General features: G+C 47.6%; 4 protein-coding genes and 2 non-coding genes across 6 annotated transcripts; 4 read left to right on the forward strand and 2 right to left on the reverse strand.

Annotated features, from left to right (window-relative positions):
• Positions 1-13925: 13925 nt before the first annotated feature.
• Positions 13926-15647, forward strand: BJ212DRAFT_1482941 (SecY subunit domain-containing protein; the record flags this gene model as incomplete). The annotated part of the gene is made up of 6 exons (XM_041340528.1): positions 13926-13935; positions 13991-14058; positions 14124-14403; positions 14456-15078; positions 15131-15518; positions 15583-15647. 6 exons carry the CDS (start codon positions 13926-13928, stop codon positions 15645-15647), a joined length of 1434 nt encoding a protein of 477 aa, XP_041190902.1.
• Positions 15648-17115: 1468 nt separating this feature from the next.
• BJ212DRAFT_t87 lies at positions 17116-17189 on the forward strand. Its single transcript has one exon. It is a non-coding gene; the product is annotated as a tRNA-Ile (tRNA).
• Positions 17190-17208: 19 nt separating this feature from the next.
• On the reverse strand, positions 17209-19392 carry BJ212DRAFT_1368714 (WD40-repeat-containing domain protein). The gene is made up of 5 exons (XM_041336193.1): positions 18744-19392; positions 18220-18697; positions 17943-18168; positions 17752-17891; positions 17209-17698 (listed from the first exon to the last, which is right to left on the reverse strand). Exons 1-5 carry the CDS (start codon positions 19363-19365, stop codon positions 17314-17316), a joined length of 1851 nt encoding a protein of 616 aa, XP_041190903.1. The 5' UTR covers positions 19366-19392; the 3' UTR covers positions 17209-17313.
• A 103-nt stretch (positions 19393-19495) lies between these two features.
• Positions 19496-21485, forward strand: BJ212DRAFT_1368718 (uncharacterized protein; the record flags this gene model as incomplete). Its single annotated transcript, XM_041336194.1, has 7 exons — positions 19496-19599; positions 19648-19793; positions 19853-20306; positions 20354-20606; positions 20664-20747; positions 20799-21060; positions 21127-21485. Exons 1-7 carry the CDS (start codon positions 19538-19540, stop codon positions 21480-21482), a joined length of 1617 nt encoding a protein of 538 aa, XP_041190904.1. The 5' UTR covers positions 19496-19537.
• A 336-nt stretch (positions 21486-21821) lies between these two features.
• BJ212DRAFT_t88 lies at positions 21822-21895 on the reverse strand. The gene has a single exon. It is a non-coding gene; the product is annotated as a tRNA-Ile (tRNA).
• Positions 21896-22011: 116 nt separating this feature from the next.
• BJ212DRAFT_1276114 (DNA polymerase delta, subunit 4-domain-containing protein) lies at positions 22012-22837 on the forward strand (the record flags this gene model as incomplete). The annotated part of the gene is made up of 4 exons (XM_041331261.1): positions 22012-22447; positions 22507-22558; positions 22615-22702; positions 22760-22837. 4 exons carry the CDS (start codon positions 22012-22014, stop codon positions 22835-22837), a joined length of 654 nt encoding a protein of 217 aa, XP_041190905.1.
• Between the last annotated feature and the right edge of the window lie 233 nt (positions 22838-23070).

Here is a 23070-nt window from a genome sequence, read left to right on the forward strand (position 1 = left end):
CTGCCTAGCTGCTACACTTGCAAGCAAGAATGTTCAACCCTAAAGGGAATTGCTACTGAGAACAGCTGATGATACTAAAGACCTGAAAGTGTGCAGAGCACAGGAATGTGGAAGTGCGGTTGATGAGTGGTTGATGTGGAAGTGTGAGATGCTAGGGTAAGGGGTAGGGAAGTCTTAAGAAATGGCACATGTCATATGCCATTCTGGACTCTCAACTCTAAATCCGCTTCTCCGGATATCCGGATCTGAGATCCGGATCTCAAATGATCTGATCTATCTTTATCTCCCTTCCGGAATCCAAACCCTATATCAGCACCCAACTCCATTTAGACTGCCCCTGTCTCCGGACTCCGGTTAACCATGTTTCCCTTTTGATTATTGATCTGTTACATACATTTCATTTCCGGTGTTCATTATTTGTGATCTGTCCTACTTACTAATAGACTCTGCATATGCTTCATACATAGCCTTTATGTTTGCTGACTGATTCCTATATGATACCTACAGTATATAAACCTCCTGTAACTCTTGGAAATACTCAAGTTCGAATATCATCTTAGTTCCTGCTCATTCCTGCATCCTCTGGACTCAAGATAAGTCTCTTGTCATATTCCGAGTCTTAGGATGCATCCTACTATATTTCCGACTCTACCTTAAGGGTAGTCCATCCTCTGTTAGTTTCTAGTCCAGACTTTGTCCAGATTAGTCTTATCCGCTTGCCCAGGTAATATCCGGACGTCTGTTATCTGCCCCAGTCAAATCCTGGAAACTCCAGACGACTGTTCTAGCCCCCGGAAATTAAGGGCACATACTCGGGAAAGGGGCACAGCGTACGAGCTGAGGCCAAGCCCTTGTGATCTGACCCCCTTGAGCACGCAACCTTAACAGTATATTTGAACTCACACCTTTCCAAGTATACTTACATCTATCATGGCTCCTACCAAAACAACAAACCCTCTCTGAGCGGCTGGACTAGTTTCTGCCTGCCAGGATTCTACCCCTATCATCGAAACCTTCAATAGCTTCTCTCAGCGTTGTGTTAGCCAGTGTGCTACTGCTGGAAGCATCTCAGAACTCCTGAGTCGTCAACATCCGGAAACCCCTACACGGACCCCAGCCTTAGCTCCTCTGGGCAAAGGAGATCTGGACGATGATGACAATGATGATAATGATGATGATACCCCTGGTGGAAATCTGCCTGGATGGGAATGGTGGAAATCCGGACAATGATCCAGATGATGATGATGATGACGATGAAAATGATGGCCTGAATCCGCAGGACCTGCGTCATGGTACTCCTATCCAGAGCTATCAACAACCTTGCCCAAAACAATCATTGCACCACCCTTTCTGAAGACCTGAAGGTCAAAGTCCATGAGCCAGATGTCTTTGATGGCACCGAGCCCCAGAAACTGCGAGCATTTTTTGTCCAGTGCAAACTCAATTTCCAAAGCAAACCCAATGCTTTCCGTACTGGAAGGTCTAAGGTCAACTTCGCCCAATCCTATCTCAAAGGCATGGCCCTTGAATGGTTTGAACTGGACCTCCTTTCCAACGAGAATACTGATCGTCTGGACTGGATGGATGACTATTCTGAGTTCATGCTTGAACTCCAGACCAATTTTGGACCTCATGACCCCTCCAGAGATGCGGAAATGCAGCTCGAGCAACTCAATATGCATGATGGACAGCGCATCAATAAGTACATTGTGGAGTTCCAGCGGCTTGCCTCACAAGTCCAGGATGGGGTGATGGAGCCCTATGCTGACAATTCTATAACGGACTTCCAGCTTGTATCAAAGATGAAATCAGCCGCATGGGAAAACCCGCTACCCTCCCAGAATACAAGACCCTCGCACAAACCATAGATGCCCATTATTGGGAATGCAAGGGAGAGATCTCCCTGAAACCAAACCCTCCTCATCCACTCCTCCTAAGCAGTCAGCCTCTGACCGGACCAGCTCCCACTTGTCCGGATCCAGAAGTAACAAATCCGGAAATCAGAATTCTGGACATAAACCTGGAAAACCCACTATGTCCTCTACCTTGTCCGCTTCAAGGGCCCTGGACCTTACCTCCAAGTTGGGTAAGGATGGAAAGCTAACTTCCGAGGAACGCCAGAGGCATTTAGATAAGAAGCTCTGCTTATTCTGTGGCAGACCAGACACACTGCCCAGGACTGCAACAAATCGACTTCGCGCACTGCCAAAGGCCATGCTGCTACAGTCACACCGGAAGCCAAACTGGAAGCCTCATCTGAGGCAAAAAAATAGTCCGTGACCCTCCTGACTCCATATGGGATGGGGGTCGTGTTATCTCAACCCATACAAAGGAGTTACGTCTTAACGCTGTCTCTGTTTCCGATCCAACTTCACTCTGTCCATATATCACGATTCCGACGTATCCCAGTATTTCCAAATTTCCGTCTCTTGTAGATTGTGGTTCCTCTCATTGTTTTATAGATACAAATTTTGTCCGAAAATATAAAATCCCTACATACAGAATCCCTCTGCTTCCTGCTTCGTTTATTTGATGGTACTTGTAATAACAATATTTCCAAAGCCATAGACCTCCCTGTCCAATTTTCGTCCAGTGTAGTTACCTCCGATACGTTTTATGTTACCCCATTGGATTCATCTTGTTTTGTCGTTCTTGGATATAGCTGGCTCACCCGACACAATCCGTTGATTGACTGGGCTTTGGGCAGCATCGAATTCTGGATGACACCTCATGGAATGCCATCGACCCCTCCAACGTCACTTCCGCCTCTGGAACCTCTTCCTCCGGCGGAAATCCCTCCTCCAACTACACCAGAACCTCTGCTGATAAATCCGGTCCGCATATTTCCCTCATTAATGCAGTTGCCTTTTGCTGGGCCTGCAAGATGGAAGGATCCAAGCAGTTCAGCATCTATCTCCACCCCTCCAGACTGGATCTCCGGTCCACCTCACTCTCATCCGAAGCCCCTAACCTTTCCGGAATACCTCCGGAATATCAGGAGTTTGTGGATGTCTTCAATAAGGGCAAAGCTAGTCAACTTCCTCCTCATCATCCATATGATCTGAAGATTGATTTGGAAGAAGGAGCTAATCCACCCATCAGAACTATCTATTCCCTTTCTCCAGTTGAGCTTGCAGCTCTCTGCAAGTTCCTTGATGAGAACATTGCAACCGGACTCCTCCAATCCTCATCCTCTCTGCACGGAGCCCCTGTCCTGTTTGTAAAGAAAAAGGATGGCTCCCTATGACTTTGTGTGGATTTCCGAGGCCTCAACCAGATCACCAAGAAAGACTGTTACCCCTTGCCTCTCATTTCCGACCTCTTAGACTCTCCAAGCTGCGCTAAAGTTTACACCAAAATCGACCTCTGGTCTGCCTATCATCTTGTCCGGATAGCGGAAGGAGATGAGTGGAAAACTGCTTTCCAGATGCGCTATGGCTCCTATGAATGGTTGGTTATGCTGGAAGGTCTTACCAATGCCCCAGCAGCTTTCCAATGCTTTGTCAATAGCATTTTTGCGGATATGCTGGATGTATGCGTTGTTGTGTATCTGGATGACATCCTCATTTATTCCCAAGATCTTGCAACCCATAAGGAACACATCCGAGAAGTACTACGTCGACTCCGGAAGCATCGCCTATATGCTAAACCGGAAAAATGCGAATTCCATTCCTCATCCGTGGAATACCTTGGATACCTCCTATCTCTGGACGGCCTTACAATGTCGTCGAGAAGATCCAAGCTATCACTGACTGGCTGGAACCCCAGAAAGTCAAAGATGTCCAATCTTTCCTCGGATTCGCAAATTTCTATTGTCGATTTATCTTCAACTACTCAGATATTGTGGTCCCACTCACCCAGTTAACTCGCAAGAATGTCCCTTGGAACTTTTCCGAGGACTGCCAGAAATCCTTTGAAACACTCAAGAAAGCCTTCACTTCCACTCTGGTGCTGATGCACTGGACGCCGGACATTCCTATAGTTGTGGAAACAGATGCCTCTGATTATGCTATCACCGGAATACTTTCCATTGTATGTCTGGACTCAGAGCTTTGTCTGGTAGTGTTCTACTCCTGTATGCTTTCTGCTCCAGAACTCAACTATGACACCCATGACAAGGAACTCCTAGCCATTTATGAAGCTTTCTGGACCTGGTGACACTACCTGGAAGGCTCTTCCGAGCCTGTGGATGTTGTCACAGACCACAAAAACCTTGAGTACTTTGCAACCACAAAACTCCTTTCCCGCTGTCAGGCTCAATGGTCAGAATTCCTGCATCAGTTCAACCTCATTATCCGCTTCCGTCCCGGAAAACTTGGAGCTAAACTGGATTCCCTCACTAGAATTTGGACGTCTATCCCAAAGAGGGGGATAAGGACTACGCTCAAGTTAACCCTCATAATTTCCGTCCGGTATTCACTATGGAACAGCTAGCTTCGTCCCTACAAGCCTCATCCTTAGCAACTCCAGTTCTTAGAGCAGCTGTATTAATGGATATAGAACGACTCAGGACTGACATCCTGACCGCACTCCCTAATGACCCTATCACCTCCATACATCTTCCAGAACCCTCAGATCCAAGATGGATAGTGGATGTTGATGGTCTCCTCCACTGTGACAATCATATATATGCTCCGGAATCCAATGATCTACAACTTCGTGTACTTGTCATATCCCATATGCCAGACATAGATCCCATCATATTCCCACGCTTTCCGGACCTGTTTCCGGACCCCATATCCAACTCATTCCTGGATCCCCTATCCTGTCCACCCTACGCACATTCTGTCCAGCAAGACATCCGGACTTTACCTCCTCTTGGATTCTGGACTACATCCACCACCTCACATATCTCAGTCCTGTTTCCGCCCTGCCTTCTGGATCCCCGGATCTCCGGACCTCCGGATATTAACTGTTACTATCTCCGGACCTATTCCCGCCCTCTATCCGAGATCCTGCGCCTATCCCCATTTAGGCATCTCCACCTTTCCGGTTCTCGGTTATCTCTGTTTCCGTCTTGCTGATTGATCCTTGTACTAGTTTCATCTCCAAGTTCATTTACTTATGTTCCGTCTTACTTACCAATGTATTTCTGCATGCTCATACATAGCCTTACTCCTTTGCTTACTGATCCTCTCAGATAGCCTCTAGTATATAACCCCTGTACAACTACAGTAGAGTCCTCAGTCTGAATATCACCTTAGATCTGCCCAATCATCTTCTGGACTTCAGTCTGTCTGAGTCTTGTCCTTTTCCGTAAGGCCTAGGGAAGGATTCCCTAGGCCGGAATTCCGGACCTCCAGATTTGTCCCCTATGTCTCTGTCCCAAGTCGAGGGATTGCTTCCCTAGGCTAGAGTCTTGCCTTTCCAGCACTTACCCTCTTTCCGGACTTAGGTCCACTTCCTGTCCCTCCAACTCTACCTTAGGGTAGTCTACCTCCGTTTGCTTCTACATCGGATGAAGTCCGATGTAGCCCCTATTCCTTCCGGACCTCCGGACCTCCTGTCCTCTGTACCTCTGGATGTCCTGTCCCTCATACCTCCAGGCATCCTGTCCTTCGGACATTCCATCCTCCATACCTCCAGACCTCCTGTCCTCCATACTCCAGACCTCCTTCCATCCTGTCCTTCCATCCTGTTTTCCTGTAGAAGTATTACCTTGCAGTGGGAACTCTCCTGAGCATTTCCTGCATCCCTCCGGAACTCTCCCGTGCTCCTCCGGACATTTCCCACGCTCCTCCGGAAGTCCTCCCACACTCTCTACCAGAGTAGCCAGCCTCTGGAAGTCCTCTGGACTTCATTGGACCATCATCGGACTTCCTCTGAAATGAAGGGCACATACTTGGGTAAGGGGCACAGCATACGAGCTGAGGCCAAGCCCCTCTGAGTCAGTCTCTCTCTCCTTTGAGCATGGTTCTTAACAGTACTCCGGAATACTCATGACCACCCCCTATCTGGACATTTTGGTCAAAACTGGACGTTAGAACTCATCTGATGCGAATATACCTGGCCCAGAATACACACCTATGTCAGGGACTATGTTAGATCCTGTACTACCTGCGCCCGAGCCAAGATTCCGAGACATAAACCCTACGGATTGCTCAAACAGCTCCCTATTCTGGAAAAGCCATGGAACTCCATTTCCATGGATTTCATAGAACAACTTCTGGACTCATCTGGCTTTACAGCCATCCTCGTCGTCATAGATCACCTATCCAAGCAAGCAATATTTGTTCTGACTCATGACACCATTACCTCCCCGGACCTCACATGCCTATTCCTACTCCATGTATTCTCTAAGCATGGTGTCCTGTCCCATGTCACTTCCGATTGAGGTATGGAATTCATGTCCCACTTCTTCCAGTCCCTAGGGAAAGCACTGGATATGGTTCTCCACTTCACATCTGGATATCATCTGGAAGGAGATGGACAGACGGAAAGAGCCAACCAGACCCTGGAACAATACCTCCGGATTTACTGCAACTACCAGCAGGATAATTGGTCGGAATTATTACCCTTGGCGGAATTCGCATACAACAATGCTCCGAGTGCTACTACTGGAGTTTCACCCTTCTTCGCCAACAAGGGATACCATCTGAACATTTCTGTCCATCCGGAATGCGACCTCTCTTCCGCCTGTGCCCGTGATTATGCTATAGATCTCAACAAGCTTCATCAATTCCTCCGAGAAGAAATGTCCCATGCACAGGAGCACTATCAGGGCCCTGCAGATGCTAAGCAGAAACCCACTCTGGACTTCAAGGTCGGAAATCTAGTCTTCATCAAAGCGCAATATTTCCGGTCCACTAGACCCTCAAAGAAACTCTCGGAAAAGAACTTAGGACCCTTTGAGATCATATCCTGTCCCGGATCCCACTCCTTTACCCTATGTCTTCCAGAATCCATGAAATTTGTCCACCCTGTCTTCCATGTCTCCCAGTTAGAACCTGCAACTCCCAACACCATCCCCAATCGCATCCAAGCACCCCAACCTGCAGTGGAAGTTGACAGAGAGCCTGAGTATGAAATTTCCGAAATTCTGGACTCTAAACTTGACCACTGGAGACGACACTGTCAGCTCCTATACCTCATCCGGTGGTCTGGATATGAGGGAACAGACGAGGAAACATCTTGGCTACTTGCCACAGAGCTCGGAAATGCCTCAGAATTAGTATCTGACTTTCACTCTGCATACCCAGACAAACCCAGTCCCATTTCACTACTTTGAGATACATGCAGATATAAGAGTACATTTAGAGGGCAAGAGCGGAAGTCCGGAATCAGGCATCAGTCTCCATGTCACCTCCGGATCCACCAGCCTCATTTCTGGCCTCCTTTTCCACCTCTCCCACTCCCTCATCCTCCTGAGCACTCTCCTCTCTGGATCCAGAATCCCGGGATCCGCCTCAGATGTACTCCATAAGGGTGTTCTGGAACTCCCTCTGCTGGTCCAGGAATCCGGCCATACCAATACTCATCTGGTCTGCTGCAGCTCTACTCCCTTCTGCTGCCTGAATGCTCCTCTCCAGAAGTCCATTAGTCCAGACCAACTCAGCCACAATACTGTTGGCCGTGGCGACCCAAGCCTGATCATCATACTCCACATTTGCTTCTTCCGCCCCTATGATAGTAGCCAGATTAGAGATAATAGTCACCTCATCTCCAGAATCCAGATCTGGACTGCGCTGACACCTCTTCCCCTTGCCTTTGGGAGAAGGAGTCCCCTCCGGACAAGTCCTCTTCTTGTTGGAAGACGCAGATGAGGCCTGGTCAAAGTATTTCTGGTTCTCCTCAGGGCCCTTCAGATGTCCGTAGCACTTCTCCTTGGTTTTCCGGCAGGCATTGCAAGCCTTTATCTGTCTGGATGTCAAAATACTGGATCCAGACGTCTGGAAAATAGACACTTACAGTGGACCTACTACCAGCCTCAACCCGACAGCATTCCCTCCTCTTAGTCACGCAGTTCCTGCATGCCTCCAGATCATATTTCATCTGAGGATAAGCACATTTTCAATTCCAGGACAGTCCAGACCACAGGAAACTCACCTTTTCCCCCTTCTGGGCCTTCTCAGCCCTTTCCTTCTGGATCTCAGCCAACTCCCTCTGCTTCTTCTCCTCATCCTCCTGACGTTTCCGCTCCTCCGCTCTCCGGAGCTCTTCCGCCTTCCAGCACGCTTCTGCTTCATCAGCCAGATGGATGTTGGTCTCCACCTCAGCTAATTCTGCCCTCATCCGGGCCTGATGCAGTTCCAGTTCCTCCCTGGCAGTTTTGGGCTTGTTAGATTGGTTGGAGGAGTTGCCAGACATAGTGAATAAGCTGATGGAAGAATATGGGGGGTAATAATCAAATAGGACACTTTGGCAACACTATATCTGTGAAATCTGTCCCCTGGAATCCCCCATCAACTTCTCCATCATCTCGCACTCATTTCTTCCAGACCCTCATTTCTGACCCCTGTGCCTCAAGGGTTCGGCCTAAAGGGGGAGATACTGTCATATGCCATTCCGGACTCTCAACTCTAAATCCGCTTCTCCGGATATCCAGATCTGAGATCCGGATCTCAAATGATCTGATCTATCTTTATCTCCCTTCTGGAATCCAAACCCTATATCAGCGCCCAACTCCATTTAGACTGCCCCTGTCTCCGGACTCCGGTTAACCATGTTTCCCTTTTGATTATTGATCTGTTACATACATTTCATTTCCAGTGTTCATTATTTGTGATCTGTCCTACTTACTAATAGACTCTGCATATGCTTCGTACATAGCCTTTATATTTGCTGACTAATTCCTATATGATACCTACAGTATATAAACCTCCTGTAACTCTCGGAAATACTCAAGTTCAAATATCATCTTAGTTCCTGCTCATTCCTGCGTCCTCCGGACTCAAGATAAGTCTCTTGTCATATTCCAAGTCTTAGGATTGCATCCTAGACTATATTTCCGACTCTACCTTAAGGGTAGTCCATCCTCTATTAGTTTCTAGTCCAGACTTTGTCCGGATTAGTCTTATCCGCTTGCCCAGGTAATATCCGGACGTCCGTTGGATTTATCTCACGTCTCAGATCCAGACATCTGTTATCTGCCCCAGTCAAATCCCAGAAACTCCAGACGACTGTTCTAGCCCCCGGAAATTAAGGGCACATACTCAGGAAAGGGGCACAGCGTACAAGCTGAGGCCAAGCCCTTGTGATCCGACCCCCTCAAGCACGCGACCTTAACAGCACAGGTAACAAGTGAGGGCAAGGGTATTGATTGCATGGGTAAGGAAAGTCAAGACAAGGTGTCCAGGTATAAGGTAACCAATAGGGGCTAAAAGCGCGCACTAATGGTGACTGCTCTTAAGTAAAACATAAGGGAAGGAAATACCATAGAAGGGAAGTAAATATGAAGTAGTCACCCTAGGCACTTTATACTAGCTAAACCCTCTCAGAAATGGAAGGGACAGGACAAACAGGCAGTAGGAATATGTAAAGACATGTAATAAGACTGCAACACTTGTTACAACACACAAGGCAAGGCAAAATACATACCAATGAGGTAGGATGGACAATGGACTGATGCGGGACATCTGTAAGGTAGTCCAAAGGCACAGGAAATCGACTGCAGGTATGTGTGCAGTGCAGGAGTGAATGTGCAAGTCTGCAGAGTGCAGGAATATGCGTCCAGAGTGGGTTGAGTGCAGGAAAAGTGGTTGATGGTTTTGTAGCTTTCCATCACCTATATCAAAAGATGGCCATTGCAAGCCTAGTGGGAATATGATTGTCACACCAAAAACATCCTGATTGATGTTTGAGAGAATGTTAGGGTCACTGACTTTGGCTTGTGTTATGTAAAGAAAGAGGAGGGGCCCTTGGAGTCACAGGGGAGGTATACAGCAAGTGTAGTGGGAATGGCCTACTGCATGGCACCAGAGGTCTTGTGCAACAGAACCAACCCAGGTTCTATGAGGTACAGAGTACCTGTAGATTGGTGGTCACTAGGCTGTGTCATCTATGAGCTTGTTTTGAAGACACATAAGGCACATATCATGTCTTCCTCCACTCCTATCTTACTGATACCATCTTGTCAGGCATTCTTTGGTGCAGAGAGTCATATATTGCACTATGTTTCTTGGTTCTCCAGCCCAGACAGAAAATCCAAACAGTTCCCTGCCTTTCAACATTTCCATGAAAATATCACCAATTTACTTTCAGGAGTAAGTTTTGTATCATTCATTTCCGACACTATCATTTATCTTTACTACAGTAGCTGCTAGACCCTAACCCATCATCACAGTTTGTGTTCTGTGAGCTTGCAGATCATAAAGTGTTCTTGCACCAATGTGGCACATCAGAATTCACCAATGCATACTCTTGTGGTAGGTTTACTCTGATTTATCTGAGAACATTGTGCTTAAAACTGTTAAGAACCATGTTGCTCAAAGGAGAGAGAGACTGACTCAGAGGGGCTTGGCCTCAGCTCATACACTGTGCCCCTTACCCAAGTATGGGCCCTTCATTTCAGATGAGGTCCAATGGTGATCCGATGAAGACCGGAGGACTTCCAGAGGCTGGCTACTCTGGTGGAGTGCTAGAGGACTTCCGGAGGAGCGTGGGAAACATCTGGAGGAGCACAGGAGAGTTCTGGAGGAACACAGGAAGTGCTCAGGAGAGTTCCCACTGCAAGGTAATACTTCTACAGGAAACAGGATGGAAGGATAGGAGGTCCGAAGGTCCAGAGGACAGGAGGAACAGGAGGGCAGGATGACAGAGGACAGAAGGACAGGAGGAACAGGAGGGCAGGATGATGGAGGACAGAAAGACAGGATGTCCGGAGGTACAGAGGGTAGGAGGTCCAAAGGTATGGAGGGCAGAACGTCTGAAGGACAGGATGCCTGGAGGTACAAGGGACAGGAGGTCCAGAGGTTTGGAAGGAATAGGGGCTACATTGGATGAAGTCCAATGTAGAAACAAACAGAGGTAGACTACCCTAAGGTAGAGTCAGAGGGACAGGGATTGGACCTAAGTCTGGAAAGAGGAGGAGTGCTGGAAAGGCAGAGCTCTGGCCTAGGGAATTAATCCCTAGGCCTAATGGATAGGACAGACTTAGCTGGACCAAAGTCCGAGAGAGGATTGGGCAGGTAGAGCAAAGTCTAAGATGATATTCAAACTAAGGAAACTACAGGAGTATCTACAGGGGTTATATACTGGATAATATCTGAGGTGATCAGTAAGCAAAGGAGCAAGGCTATGTATGAGCATGTGGAAACATATTAGTAAGTAAGACAGAACATAAGTAAATGAATTCAGAGATGAAGACTTGTACAAGGATCAATAAGCAAGATGGAACAAGAGGTAACCGAAAGCCAGAAAGGCAGAGATGCCTAAATGGGGATAGGTGCAGGATATCGGACAGAGGGTGGGAATAGGTCCAGAGTTAATATCCGGAGATCTGGGGATCTGGAAGACAAGGTGGATACAGGACTGGGATATGAGGAGGTGGATATAGTCCAGAATCTGAGATGAGGTGAAGTCCAGATGTCTTGCTGGATGGAGTGTGCATAGGGTGGATGGGACAGGGGGGTATGGATCAGGCTAGCAGTGGAGATCTAATGGTCCAGAGCTCAGGGGTAAATCTGGAGCATAGTCAATCCTGCTGAGGTGTGGAGCACACAGCAGAAGGGGATCTGGGAATGAGTTGGATATGAAGTGGGGTCTGGATGTAGGCTTGGAAGGCGTGGGAATATGATGGAATGTAGGTCTGGATTGTGGGATATGACAAAAACACATTGTAGCAGCCACACACCAAGAAATACCTGAATGGCTGCCAGACTTGAGAGATGGCCAAGACACTGGCACAGCAGAGGTTTGGTTTCCCCTGACTTACAGGGAGAAATCACACATTCCAAATGTGGATTGGGTCAGGCCAGCACATTTTTCTTTGGACTTATGATATCCTCCAGTCAGTATTTGTTTTGTTGTGATAGTCTTCATTTCAAGCACTTCATTCTACTGCATCTCCCTTCCTTGTTACAAACAATCTTCAAATGTACTTTATTCTAGATACCTCAGTGCCTTGGTTCCCTTTTTTCAGTTCACTTATATCTTTCATATTTTCAACTCACTGTTTGTTCCATACACCCAGGCAGTGGTGGAATCAGGGTGGGTATTTGAAGGTTTGACTTTAAAATGGTAGCTGATCTCGGTGGATTGAGTATGCCATATTGTAAGTCTTAGAGGAAGATGGTTGAGTGCAAGGTCTATTTAAACATGGCCAAAGTACTAATGGAGGTCTCCACACTAACTAACAATTTCTATGATCACAACACGAGGCATCTCCCACAGAATCAAGCTGACATGAAGACTCCACTTGCCAGTAAGCTCATGGTCCTCTTCATTGGACTTACCCCTAAACAATTCACTTATCATGGTCCCTGTGTGCTCAAAACCAAAGAAAATGGGCATGTCATAAATGTTGCATAGGAAGCTTGCAGTGCAAGCATGAAATTGAAATTTGAGGGGCTCACTTTGATAGTAATCCTTCTCAGAATCAGACACCACAAGATAAATTTTCTGCATTGATCTTGTCTTCAATGAACCAAGAACAAGAACATTGATGAGGGTTTCAGGTACAAATTCAACCACTTTCATTAAGTGTCACTGTATTATTATTACATAAATTCTGGGCAAGAAGGCTTACCTCATTCCACATTACACTGCTAATTCGCTCAAAACCATAGTACTGTGCAATTTAGTCTAAACATGCGGACTCAAATGCACAGGACTTCCCCCCAGGAGATGGGAGTGAGTACTTCTGCTACATCAATACCATCACTTCTCTTTTCTTCAACAATATGAAGATTGGTGATAAGTGTTCACACAACCTTAACAAGGGTGTACCTTGTTTCTCATCTGGGAGTGCATGAAGGTGAGGGTTACATGGTGTATAGTGACAAGGAGTCAAGTTCTAATCTGAGTGTAGTTCAGCTTGAAGTGGTCAATATTATCAGATTCATATGTATAGACTTGTCACTGGTCTCTGCATGGTAAGTGGGTGTGTAAATGCTACCAGGCTGAGATATGTAGCCAGCCATTCCAATTCTCCAAAGTTTTTGATGGTTTGCATTCATTGGCACCACGAATACTGGCACACCTCTTGACATCTTTGAAAATGTTCAAATATTAAGCACTGGATAAGACTGGTAAGTGTCTCACCACTGGTCAGTATGTTAATATATGCAAACTGTAATCTGGCCAGCCTCAACAATATGAGCCTCATAACCTACTCCCTCAAGGCCTCAACACATAATTTTAGCCCTGTTTCTCCACACACCCTCTATCTTATCATTGTTGATTTCTGCACTGCTTAAGACATTGATTAATGGTAGTGTTTAAGAGATGCCAGCTGGCATTATGATAACTTGGCACTTGCCCTACAGTCAACACTAGTCTTTCTCAAACATCAGCAGCAGCACACCTAACTGATATATCTCCAACTAAGATGACTATGTAATGATGGTCTGGCTATTGCCATGGATGATTGTTTGGGCCCTTGGCAAAGTAAACACCTTACATTCACATGTGTAGCTATCAGCAACTTCAGAGTCAATGAGCCGTATCCAGATTTTGGAAATACAGAGTTGTGGGACTAACTGGAACCATAAGGCAGGGCAAATGGTGACTGACTGATCATCAAGCTAGAGGTTCACATTGGGGTTTCTGATATTTAGGATAGCCCAAAATGTTGTAATTTTTGCACTAAACTTAAAGTTTAAGCCACCCAAGGCATTTAAGTGTGGTTTAAATGTTCATTTCGAGTATTTGTGAATGTTTGTCATGTGCCACGTAAGGAGTTTCGGTTTGCATTAATCCTACAAAATCACAAACACCTTTCATTTCTTCTTCTTCTTCACTCGTCCGCTCCTGGACTTCAAGCTACAATGAGCGGCTGTGAGTCTCAAACAGAGTCTTTTGGTCGACTACTACTGATTGTAGTTGCTTACAGTCCGGTTTCTGAATCTCGTCCGACCGTTTCTTCCACTCCTGCCTGAGGTTTCTTCACCGGATCGCAAAGTATGTGCTATATATGCGTTTGTAGGTTATAACACGCAAAACTCACCACCTTCCTTCATTTTTAGGTTCCTTTCAACCAAAAGCTGTTATGGACCGCTGTCACGCTCCTCATTTTCTTGGTCTGCTCTCAAGTACCATTATATGGTATCATGTCCTCAGATTCGTCTGATCCTCTTTACTGGATGCGTGTTATCCTCGCTTCCAACCGTGGAACCCTCATGGAGCTCGGTATAAGCCCTATTGTTACGTCCGGAATGATTATGCAACTATTAGCTGGCGCAAATTTAATCGAGGTCGACTTCAGCTTGAAGGAAGACCGGGCACTGTTCAGTGGTGCACAAAAATGTACGTGTCATTTGGCCGCTTTCCGAACTTTACTGATAGATGCTCTTTTCAGTGTTTGCTTTAATCATTTCACTCGGCCATGCTACCGTATACGTCTTGACAGGTCTTTACGGGCAACCAAGTGATCTCGGTGCTGGTGTTTGCCTTCTGCTCATCATTCAGCTTGTTGCTGCTGCCCTCATCGTTATCCTCCTCGACGAACTTCTCCAGAAAGGTTATGGTCTCGGGTCCGGTATCTCCCTTTTCATCGCAACCAACATCTGCGAATCCATCATTTGGAAGGCCTTCTCACCTACAACTGTTAACACCGGTCGTGGCCCTGAGTTTGAAGGTGCCGTTATTGCGCTCTTCCACCTGCTCTTCACGTGGAACGACAAGGGACGTGCTCTCCGTGAGGCGTTCTGGCGTGACAGACTCCCAAACATCATGAACCTCCTTGCGACTGTCGTCGTGTTCGCCGCTGTCATCTATATGCAAGGTTTCCGCATTGAGATCCCCGTCAAGAGCAACAGATTCCGTGGTCAGCGCGGCAGTTACCCCGTCAAGCTGTTCTATACTAGCAACATGCCCATCATGCTCCAGAGCGCACTGGTGTCAAACGTGTTTATTGTGTCGCAAATGCTTGCAACGCGCTTCCCCTCCAGCATCTTGGTCAGGATTCTTGGTGTCTGGGAGGTCGGTTATTTATGACTTGATGGCTTAAATAGGCACTAAAAGTACATCACAGCCTCTAGAAGACTCTCCCCAGCTTCGCGCTGTAGCTGGTTTCGCATACTACATATCACCCCCGCACACAATCAAAGAAGCTTTCCTCGACCCCATCCACACAATCCTCTATATCACATTTGTAGTCTCTGCCTGTGCACTCTTCTCAAAAACCTGGATCGAGGTGTCTGGCAGTGGCCCACGCGAGATCGCCAAACAGCTCAAGGACCAACAGATGGTCATGGCTGGGCATCGTGAGGGTTCAATGTACAAGGAACTCAAGCGCGTTATTCCTACCGCTGCTGCATTCGGAGGCGCTATTCTGGGCTTGCTTTCTGTCGCTGCTGATCTCATGGGCGCTATTGGAAGTGGAACGGGTATCCTGATGGCTGTTACGATCATCTACAGCTGTGAGTACTTCCATCCTCCCCGAAAAGAACGTTCGCACTGACTGACGTACACCTTGCGTTTTAGACTGGGAGATTGGTATCAAGGAGAGTGGGGGAGCCGAAATGGCAGCGCTGAGCGACCTCATGTAAATACCGGAAGTGTAGCCGTTGTTGAGTCTGCTTGAATGCATGGACCTGGTTCAAAACCTCGCTGACTGATGTTCGTTATCATGATGACAAGAATGAGTTTTCAATTGCTCACTCCACAACTGGAATAAGCTGTACACCCATCACGACACTCATATCGAAGACACCCTCCTGGGCAGTGGTGGCAGCTACAGCAAAGGAGGCAATACTGGAGACAAGTTCATCTAAGACTCCGCCAGTACATAGATGCGGACACTTCCTTTTCCTTTTTATTCTACTTGTTCTTTTTCGCCTTGCCGGCAGCAATACGCACCTAATGTTCTTTTGAACGTGTCCGAACTGATTCTCTTCGTTGTACTAAGCTCGACAGGTTCAGATGGAAGCAAGAACCACATTGATTATTTTAGTCCATCACACTAACCGACAACGAAAGACGCACCACTGGCTAAGGCAGAACATGCAGTTATCATGAGTTAGTGGGACTCTGGCTACCAGATCGCACGAATGTCGGATCGCCCGACGTTGGTCGACAACAACGCCTGGAGCAACAGTGAGTTACCCCTATGACATAACCCGAATTGACGTTGATTCGTGCAACAGCACACATTACGATGGTAGGAAAAGCCATGGCGTCGTCCTACTACCCATCCTGCGTAAACACGATGTCAGCTACATGGTCATCATTTTCGATGGGCTGACTGGGTATCAACGACACAACAAATTCTTCTGGGTAGTAAGTATGCTTCTGGCCCTATGAGATCCAAGAGCCAAATTATTTCAACCGTAGTAGACAGCGAAGCAAGCCTGGCGACGGGCGACGGTCTGATGTACAAGATGAACCACTGTCACTTTGCGAACTTTTAGTAGGTCAGCAGCCCGTGGATCAAGGTTGTGTGTGGGGACAGCATTATATGTGCCTGTCAAGGGCCCAATATTGGAGGCAGAAATTGGATCGTACGTCTCAATGTGATTAATTGCTGGGATATCGGGCTGACTGTGTTTTAGTTCCGCATTTATGAAGCGTAAATGGATGATGTTGCTCGAACGTGGCTTGAATATGTTTATTTTCCGATAGACAGTTGGGTTTCCAGTAATGTGAGGCTACATTCGATGGCAGCTTTGCTCAAAGAGGAATAAATTGGACCTAGGAATCAAGACCGGTACCAAGGACGCGTTAATGTCGAGACAAACGCGCTACATTTACTGACCAACCATATCACCCACACGCACCTCACACCATGATCTCCCCTGTACAAAGTCGGCGCCGGCCTTTGCCCGACATGATGCTGACGGAGTACGTGTTTTCCATCCGTCACACACAAAGGTTACATACAGACGAATGGGAGTAAGCCCTCTGTGTATAGGACTATGTCTAACGTAGGGTCTCTGACCTACTTTGCTTGTTGGGGGGAGCAGTCAACTTGGTCTTGCTGGCTGACTGAAATTCGTTGTTGGCAGCCACGATTGTATCGGCCGACTAGCTCAGTTGGTTAGAGCGTCGTGCTAATAACGCGAAGGTCTTGGGTTCGATCCCCACGTTGGCCATTACTTTTTGCTCACCACCTGAATCCAAAACCAAAATCCAATTAGTCCAAATCGTAGTACTCCATACAATTATACTTACACTGACTCCTACATCATGATCATACGATAAATAAACCATCTTATCTCATCGTTCCTTAGGCTTAAAGGTCCAAATCTCCATAACAGTCTTCCCCGCCCTCTTGCACATAATCGCACACACCCCCTTCTTATAAAGCACTTTCCACACGCTCTCGGACCGCTCACTTAGATCCCGCACCCACGTCCCAGTTTGCGTCTCAAACACCCGTACGCGGCCGTCGTTCCCACCTGTAATGAGGAAGTTGGCGTCGAATTGGAGAGAGGTGACACTGCTGTCGTGTGCGGCGAGACGTTGGAGGGCGGTGAAGGAGCGGAGGGAGAAGGTGATCACTCGGCCGTCGGAGCCGCCTGTGGCGAGGAGGCTGGTGCTGGTGCTGAGTTGGAGTTGGCAGACTAGGGCAGTGTGGCCTGTGAGTTGGGCGATGCAGTTTCTGTTATAAATGAATAAGTGTGAGAGGGGGGGTGAGGAAGGGAGGGGACATACCCTGTGGTTGCGTCCCATACCCTGACGATGGTATCCATGCCCCCTGAAGCGACGAGGTTGCCGTCGATTGCGATGGAGTATATTTGATGGCTGTGGCCTCGGAGGAGTCGTATACATTCACCTGTGTCAACGTCCCATATCTGCAAATCGTCAAAATAAATCCTCGCTTTAGATTTGGAAATGGCACTGACTCGACATGTGGTGTCGTAACTACCACTGACAACTTTATTGCCACATACGTCAAGACATCTTACGCTCGCGGTGTGCCCGTGAAGTACACGGAGTATGACTCCCTTTTGGATGTTCCATACACGGAGAGTAGAGTCTCGAGAGCCTGTTACTGCGATCGGGCGGTTATGCAGTACTCGGGCACACCTGACAGTGGCAGTGTGGCCGCGAAGGACGTAAATACAATGTCTAAGCGCCCGTAAGCCCAGAGCCAGGGCTAGAACGAACGCAAGAACATACCCAGATTTAGCGTCCCAAACGCGAAGCGTCTTGTCGCAACTAGCACTGACGATGATAGAATTTGGCTGGCCCCATCCTTCGCTTGTACAGCAAATATCGCTCGGTTTAGAAGAGTCGTCTCCAACGCTTGCTGGGTATTGCATCCGCCTGCGCCTGTCGATGCCGAGTGCAGTTTTTAGGGCTGCGGGTACGACTGGATCGTCTGCGTCGTCTGGGAATCCGTCTTCATCCATCTCTCCGCGACCCCAATAGCCGCCGCGGCAGATGAGATGCACTGCCCATACGCCTAGTTCGTGACCCATGAGTGTTCGACTGAGTACGCCTGTGATTGCGCTGAATAGATGGATCTTTGAGTTTGCTAGGCCGACGACCACCCATTCTGTGTCAAGGGCTACGGATGTAACTACACCACTGTCTGGTGTTGGGATTGGCATGCGGTGAGCACGGAGGATGTTGCCGCCCTTCCTTAGATTAAGCACTAGATAATCAATTAGTGACGACACAGGCGGTAAGAAGCGACGTACTTGTGCCATAAGCACGCCTGAAATATTCTTGATGAGAAAACTGGGTTCTGGGATGTAAAAGTTCATCCGAGGAATATGGACCCCAATGGGATACGGAAGTAAGTTCTTGCCGTTTGAGTCGATCTCGTGCTGTGAGCCACGGGTCTATTGGATTCGAAGTGAATTTATCCGTCTCGTCCCAAGATTCGTCGTCTTCGGATAGATTAGCACCAGATTTATCCTCTGTATCTGCTCTAAAACTGTATGTATCGCACAAGACTTTCCAAAGCCAGTCATCTGCGACGAGGTCATGCCAGCGTTTACAGACTTGACTTGCGCGAGCGAGAGTGCATGGATCATCGACGTAAGCTAGGATGTGGAGGGCGAGTTCTGCTGGAAGTTCTGTTAGGACATCACGCTTTAGCATAGGGGTTATTGTTTGTGAGATGAAGCGGAGTTCTGCTGGGGAACATTCATGGAGGATTGAGATGAGGTATTGTTTGCGTGAGGCGGGACCTAGAGTTGAGAATTCAGATGGAATTAAAGGATTGTATTTGGGTTGAAATGTTGAGTAATGAAAGGGGGATGGACGAGGAGAAGGAGCTGGTGTTGGTGGTGATACGATTGGCATGAAGTCAGTCATATTATTGTAGGTGCATGAGGGTCAAAGCCAGGAGGCGCCCATTTTTAGACATCATGATGATCATGTGACAGATGTGATCATGTGACAGCAGTGTAACCACGTGACTTACTCTCGACCTCAAGATCCTCAATTTTCATTGCAATTACCTTAGGGGATTCATTCAACTGCTCTAATGACCAAAAAGAAGACTCAGGCAAAGAAAAAGCAGGCGCAGGCTGCTGCAAATGGCGTAAAGTATGACTTAACTCAATTCATTCACTTGCAATTGACTTCCTTCAACAGCAAAAATCCACCACCTCCCGCCCAGAGTCCTTCATCACCTCCCATTCCTAAGGGCCCTTCTGCAGATGACGTTAAAGAGCAAGGTAATGTAGCCTTCAAAGCAAAACAATACATAGAGGCTATCGAACTCTATACCAAAGCTATCGGTATAATCCAAAAAACACAGCATACCTCTCCTTCCCCACTGATAGAAACATCCTTCCAGATATCAATTCAGCGGAACCATCATATCTCACTAATCGCGCAGCCTCTTACATGGCTTTAAAGCGTTTCCGCCCTGCACTATCAGATTGCCAACAAGCAGCTACGCTCCAATCCTCAGAACCCTCATCGAAGACTCTCATCCGTCTTGCACGTTGTCAATTCGCACTTGGTTTATCAGAGCCTGCATTATCAACACTACGCTCTGTCCTCAATCTCGAACCTACAAATGTAGCCGCTGCACAACTGAGAGACAAAGTCCTCGAACTAGAAACCCATTTACGCAACTTTGAGTCTTCCCGCACACGCAAGGAATGGGGCATGGCACGCCTCGCATTAGATAAATGTCTACAAAGCATCGAAGCTGAAGGCGGCGAGATACCAACTCAGTGGCGGCTATGGAGAGTCGAACTCGAGCTCTCTAGAGGGAACTGGGATGCTGCCAACACTGCTGCAAAGTGAGTCTGACCCTATTACTACCGATCTCTCATTGACAATCTTCTAGCGATGCTCTTCGATTAGAATCCAACTCACCCGAAGTACTCGCACTCCGTGGTCTTGTGCTCTTCCTCAGCGGTAAACTATCGCAAGCACTACAACACGTGGCTTCGGCGCTTCGCCTCGATCCTGGACACGAGCCTGCCCAACAATTACGCAAGCGCGTAAAAGACGTAGAGCGCCTCAAGGAAGAGGGAAACACCGCCTTTAAGGGTAGCAGACTCCAAGACGCAATCGCACGATATACAGAAGCGCTTGACGTATGTCCCTCCTCACTCCAATAACTCATTCATACTCATACTGATCCTTCACTTCAGCGAATAGGCGAAATCGAAGAAGAAGGCAAAGGCGGTCAAATCCGCGCTACTCTTCTCTCAAATCGCGCTACGACGCTTGTAAAGGTACATCCCCTCCACTGCCTCACTCATACCGCATTCTTACATCATTCGCAGCTCGACAAATACGAAGAAGCACTCCTAGACACAGAGGCTTCTCTCGCACTCTACTCCACCTCCTTCAAAGCCCTCCGCACACGCGCACGCATCAATCTCCATCTCGAGAAATACGATGCTGCAATCGCTGATTTCAGAGCGTCGATGCAACAAGCTGAATTTGAGGGTGTAGATGCGGATGTTAGGGCACTGAGGAGCGAGCTTAAGAAAGCAGAGGCTGCGCTTAAGAGGAGTAAGACAAAGGATTATTACAATATCCTCGGTACGTCCTTCTCTTCTTTGTGCTAGAAGTAGGTGTCATAATTGATTATGACCGCGCACCTCTCAGGCGTCGCGAAAGACTGCACCGAAGTCGAAATCAAGAAAGCCTACAGACGCGAAAGCCTTAAACACCACCCAGACAAAGGAGGCGACGAAGAAAAATTCAAACTGGTAGTAGAAGCGCATGCGATCCTCAGCGACCCCCAACGCCGCGAACGCTATGACATGGGCGAAGACGAGGATGGACAGACGGAGGGTGGGATGGGCGGCGCTGGGGCATTTAATACGGCTGATTTGGCAGAGATATTTAGCCAGTTCCATGGCGGCTTTAGTGGAGGGCCGTTTGGTGGAGGAGGAGGGTTTGGTGGTGGGCAAGGGGCCAGCTTCCAGTTTCATTCGGGCATGCAGCATGACTTTCATTGAGTGGTTTAACCATATGAGAATTTTTTTTGTGTTTGTGTTGAATCTGGTGGGACACATGCGGCATATATCGCAGCAGAGTGCGGGGATCAGCTTACCGCATCAGATTTTTTGAGCAGACGCTGCTTTGATCGAGAGTACTTAGTGTCAGTGAGCCTGTGGTAAACAGACCAGACAGAAGCAAAATATTCGTTTCTTCTTTATCATGGCAAACTCCCGGTCAGGCTTACCGGGGACTCTATCACAGTGTACATGCGGCGGGTTCAGACTCGACTTGTCGAGTTTCAGGAATGCTGTACTATACTAGCGTTTACATTTGGTGTTGCAGAGGGGCAAAAATCATGGCCAACGTGGGGATCGAACCCAAGACCTTCGCGTTATTAGCACGACGCTCTAACCAACTGAGCTAGTCGGCCGTTATGAAATGAACGCACTCAATCAATATGAGTAGTCGACATCAAAAGAACGCTTGAATGTGAGAACTCAGTTACGGCCCCCTGTCAACTAATCTTGAATTTGAACTAAGTCCACAATGTCCTCCACAAAGAAGTCAAGCTCGCGAAACAGTAGTGCTCCGGCCCTTACACAAGGCACCTTGGCATTTGCTACCAAACGCACGAACTCACACACCACTACTAAGACAAAGGGGCCTCCCCTGGCACGACGGTCATCCTCTTTGATTGAAAAGCATACAGTTGAAGATGCAATAGACTTGGAGATTCACAACGAAGAGGATAGTAACGTGGTGCTTGAGATATCCTCAGAAGAGGAGTACTCACCAGCTTCTGTGAAGCGGAGTGGAGCTCCTAATACCACGAAAGCATCGATATCTAGTTCTGCCAAGAAGCTAAAGGATGACCCTCCTGCTGCTAAACCTGTGGAGCAACGGTCGACATTAGATGTGTCGGGCAAGATCTACCGCAAACACTATGGGCAAGTGCGAGACAAGATGGGCCACCTTGAACCGAGTGAGTTAGCTATATGCGCCTCTATCGTTCACGAGGTTTAAGCGACGACATATGTTTAGTTCATGCCGAAGGGCAGAATAAAATCCATCAGATACTTCGCTTATTTGACATGTATGTGAACTTTGGACGTTCCTAAGGAGCTTGATCGTTATTTGGGCTTTTGTTAGGTCCTACGAGTACGGCCCGTGTGTTGGCATGTCACGTCTTGAGCGCTGGGAGAGAGCTGCTTCGCTTGGCCTCAACCCACCTGATGAGGTATGTGCATGTACACCATCGCACTTCAACATAAACACACACCTACATTGTGATCAGGTTCAGCATATTCTCTTGACCGGAGAAGGGGTCGATAAGGATGAATATTCCCAATGTGTTCTTTGTGGAGAAGTGTAGCTTTGACACTTGTTCGACTTCGATGTAAGTACTTACGCGTTCACCCGGTCCATGTGACTCATGAACTATCTCCCTAAGTCTAGTTTTTCCTACTGTCCGATATATTCATGCGCGCCGCGGGCACTTCCGGACAAGTATATGACACGATAATCTCCACTGCTCCATCAGTTGTGTGTATTAAAGTACTTGTTCCATACTTCTCTGTTGTTCACTTGTTATGTTGACATTAACAT

The sequence above is a fragment of the Suillus subaureus genome, assembly GCF_016647635.1.
Source record: "Suillus subaureus strain MN1 chromosome Unknown BJ212scaffold_25, whole genome shotgun sequence".
In the NCBI taxonomy this organism is placed as follows: Eukaryota; Fungi; Basidiomycota; class Agaricomycetes; order Boletales; family Suillaceae; genus Suillus; species Suillus subaureus.

Coding starts and splice junctions, on each gene's coding strand:
- BJ212DRAFT_1368714 (XM_041336193.1), bottom strand. CDS start 19,365: ATGACTGACTTCATGCCAATCGTATCACCACCAACACCAGCTCCTTCT. Junction 18,169..18,219: donor GTTTGGGACGCTAAATCTGG/GTATGTTCTTGC, acceptor ACGGGCGCTTAG/ACATTGTATTTACGTCCTTC. Junction 17,699..17,751: donor GTATGGGACGCAACCACAGG/GTATGTCCCCTC, acceptor CATTTATAACAG/AAACTGCATCGCCCAACTCA.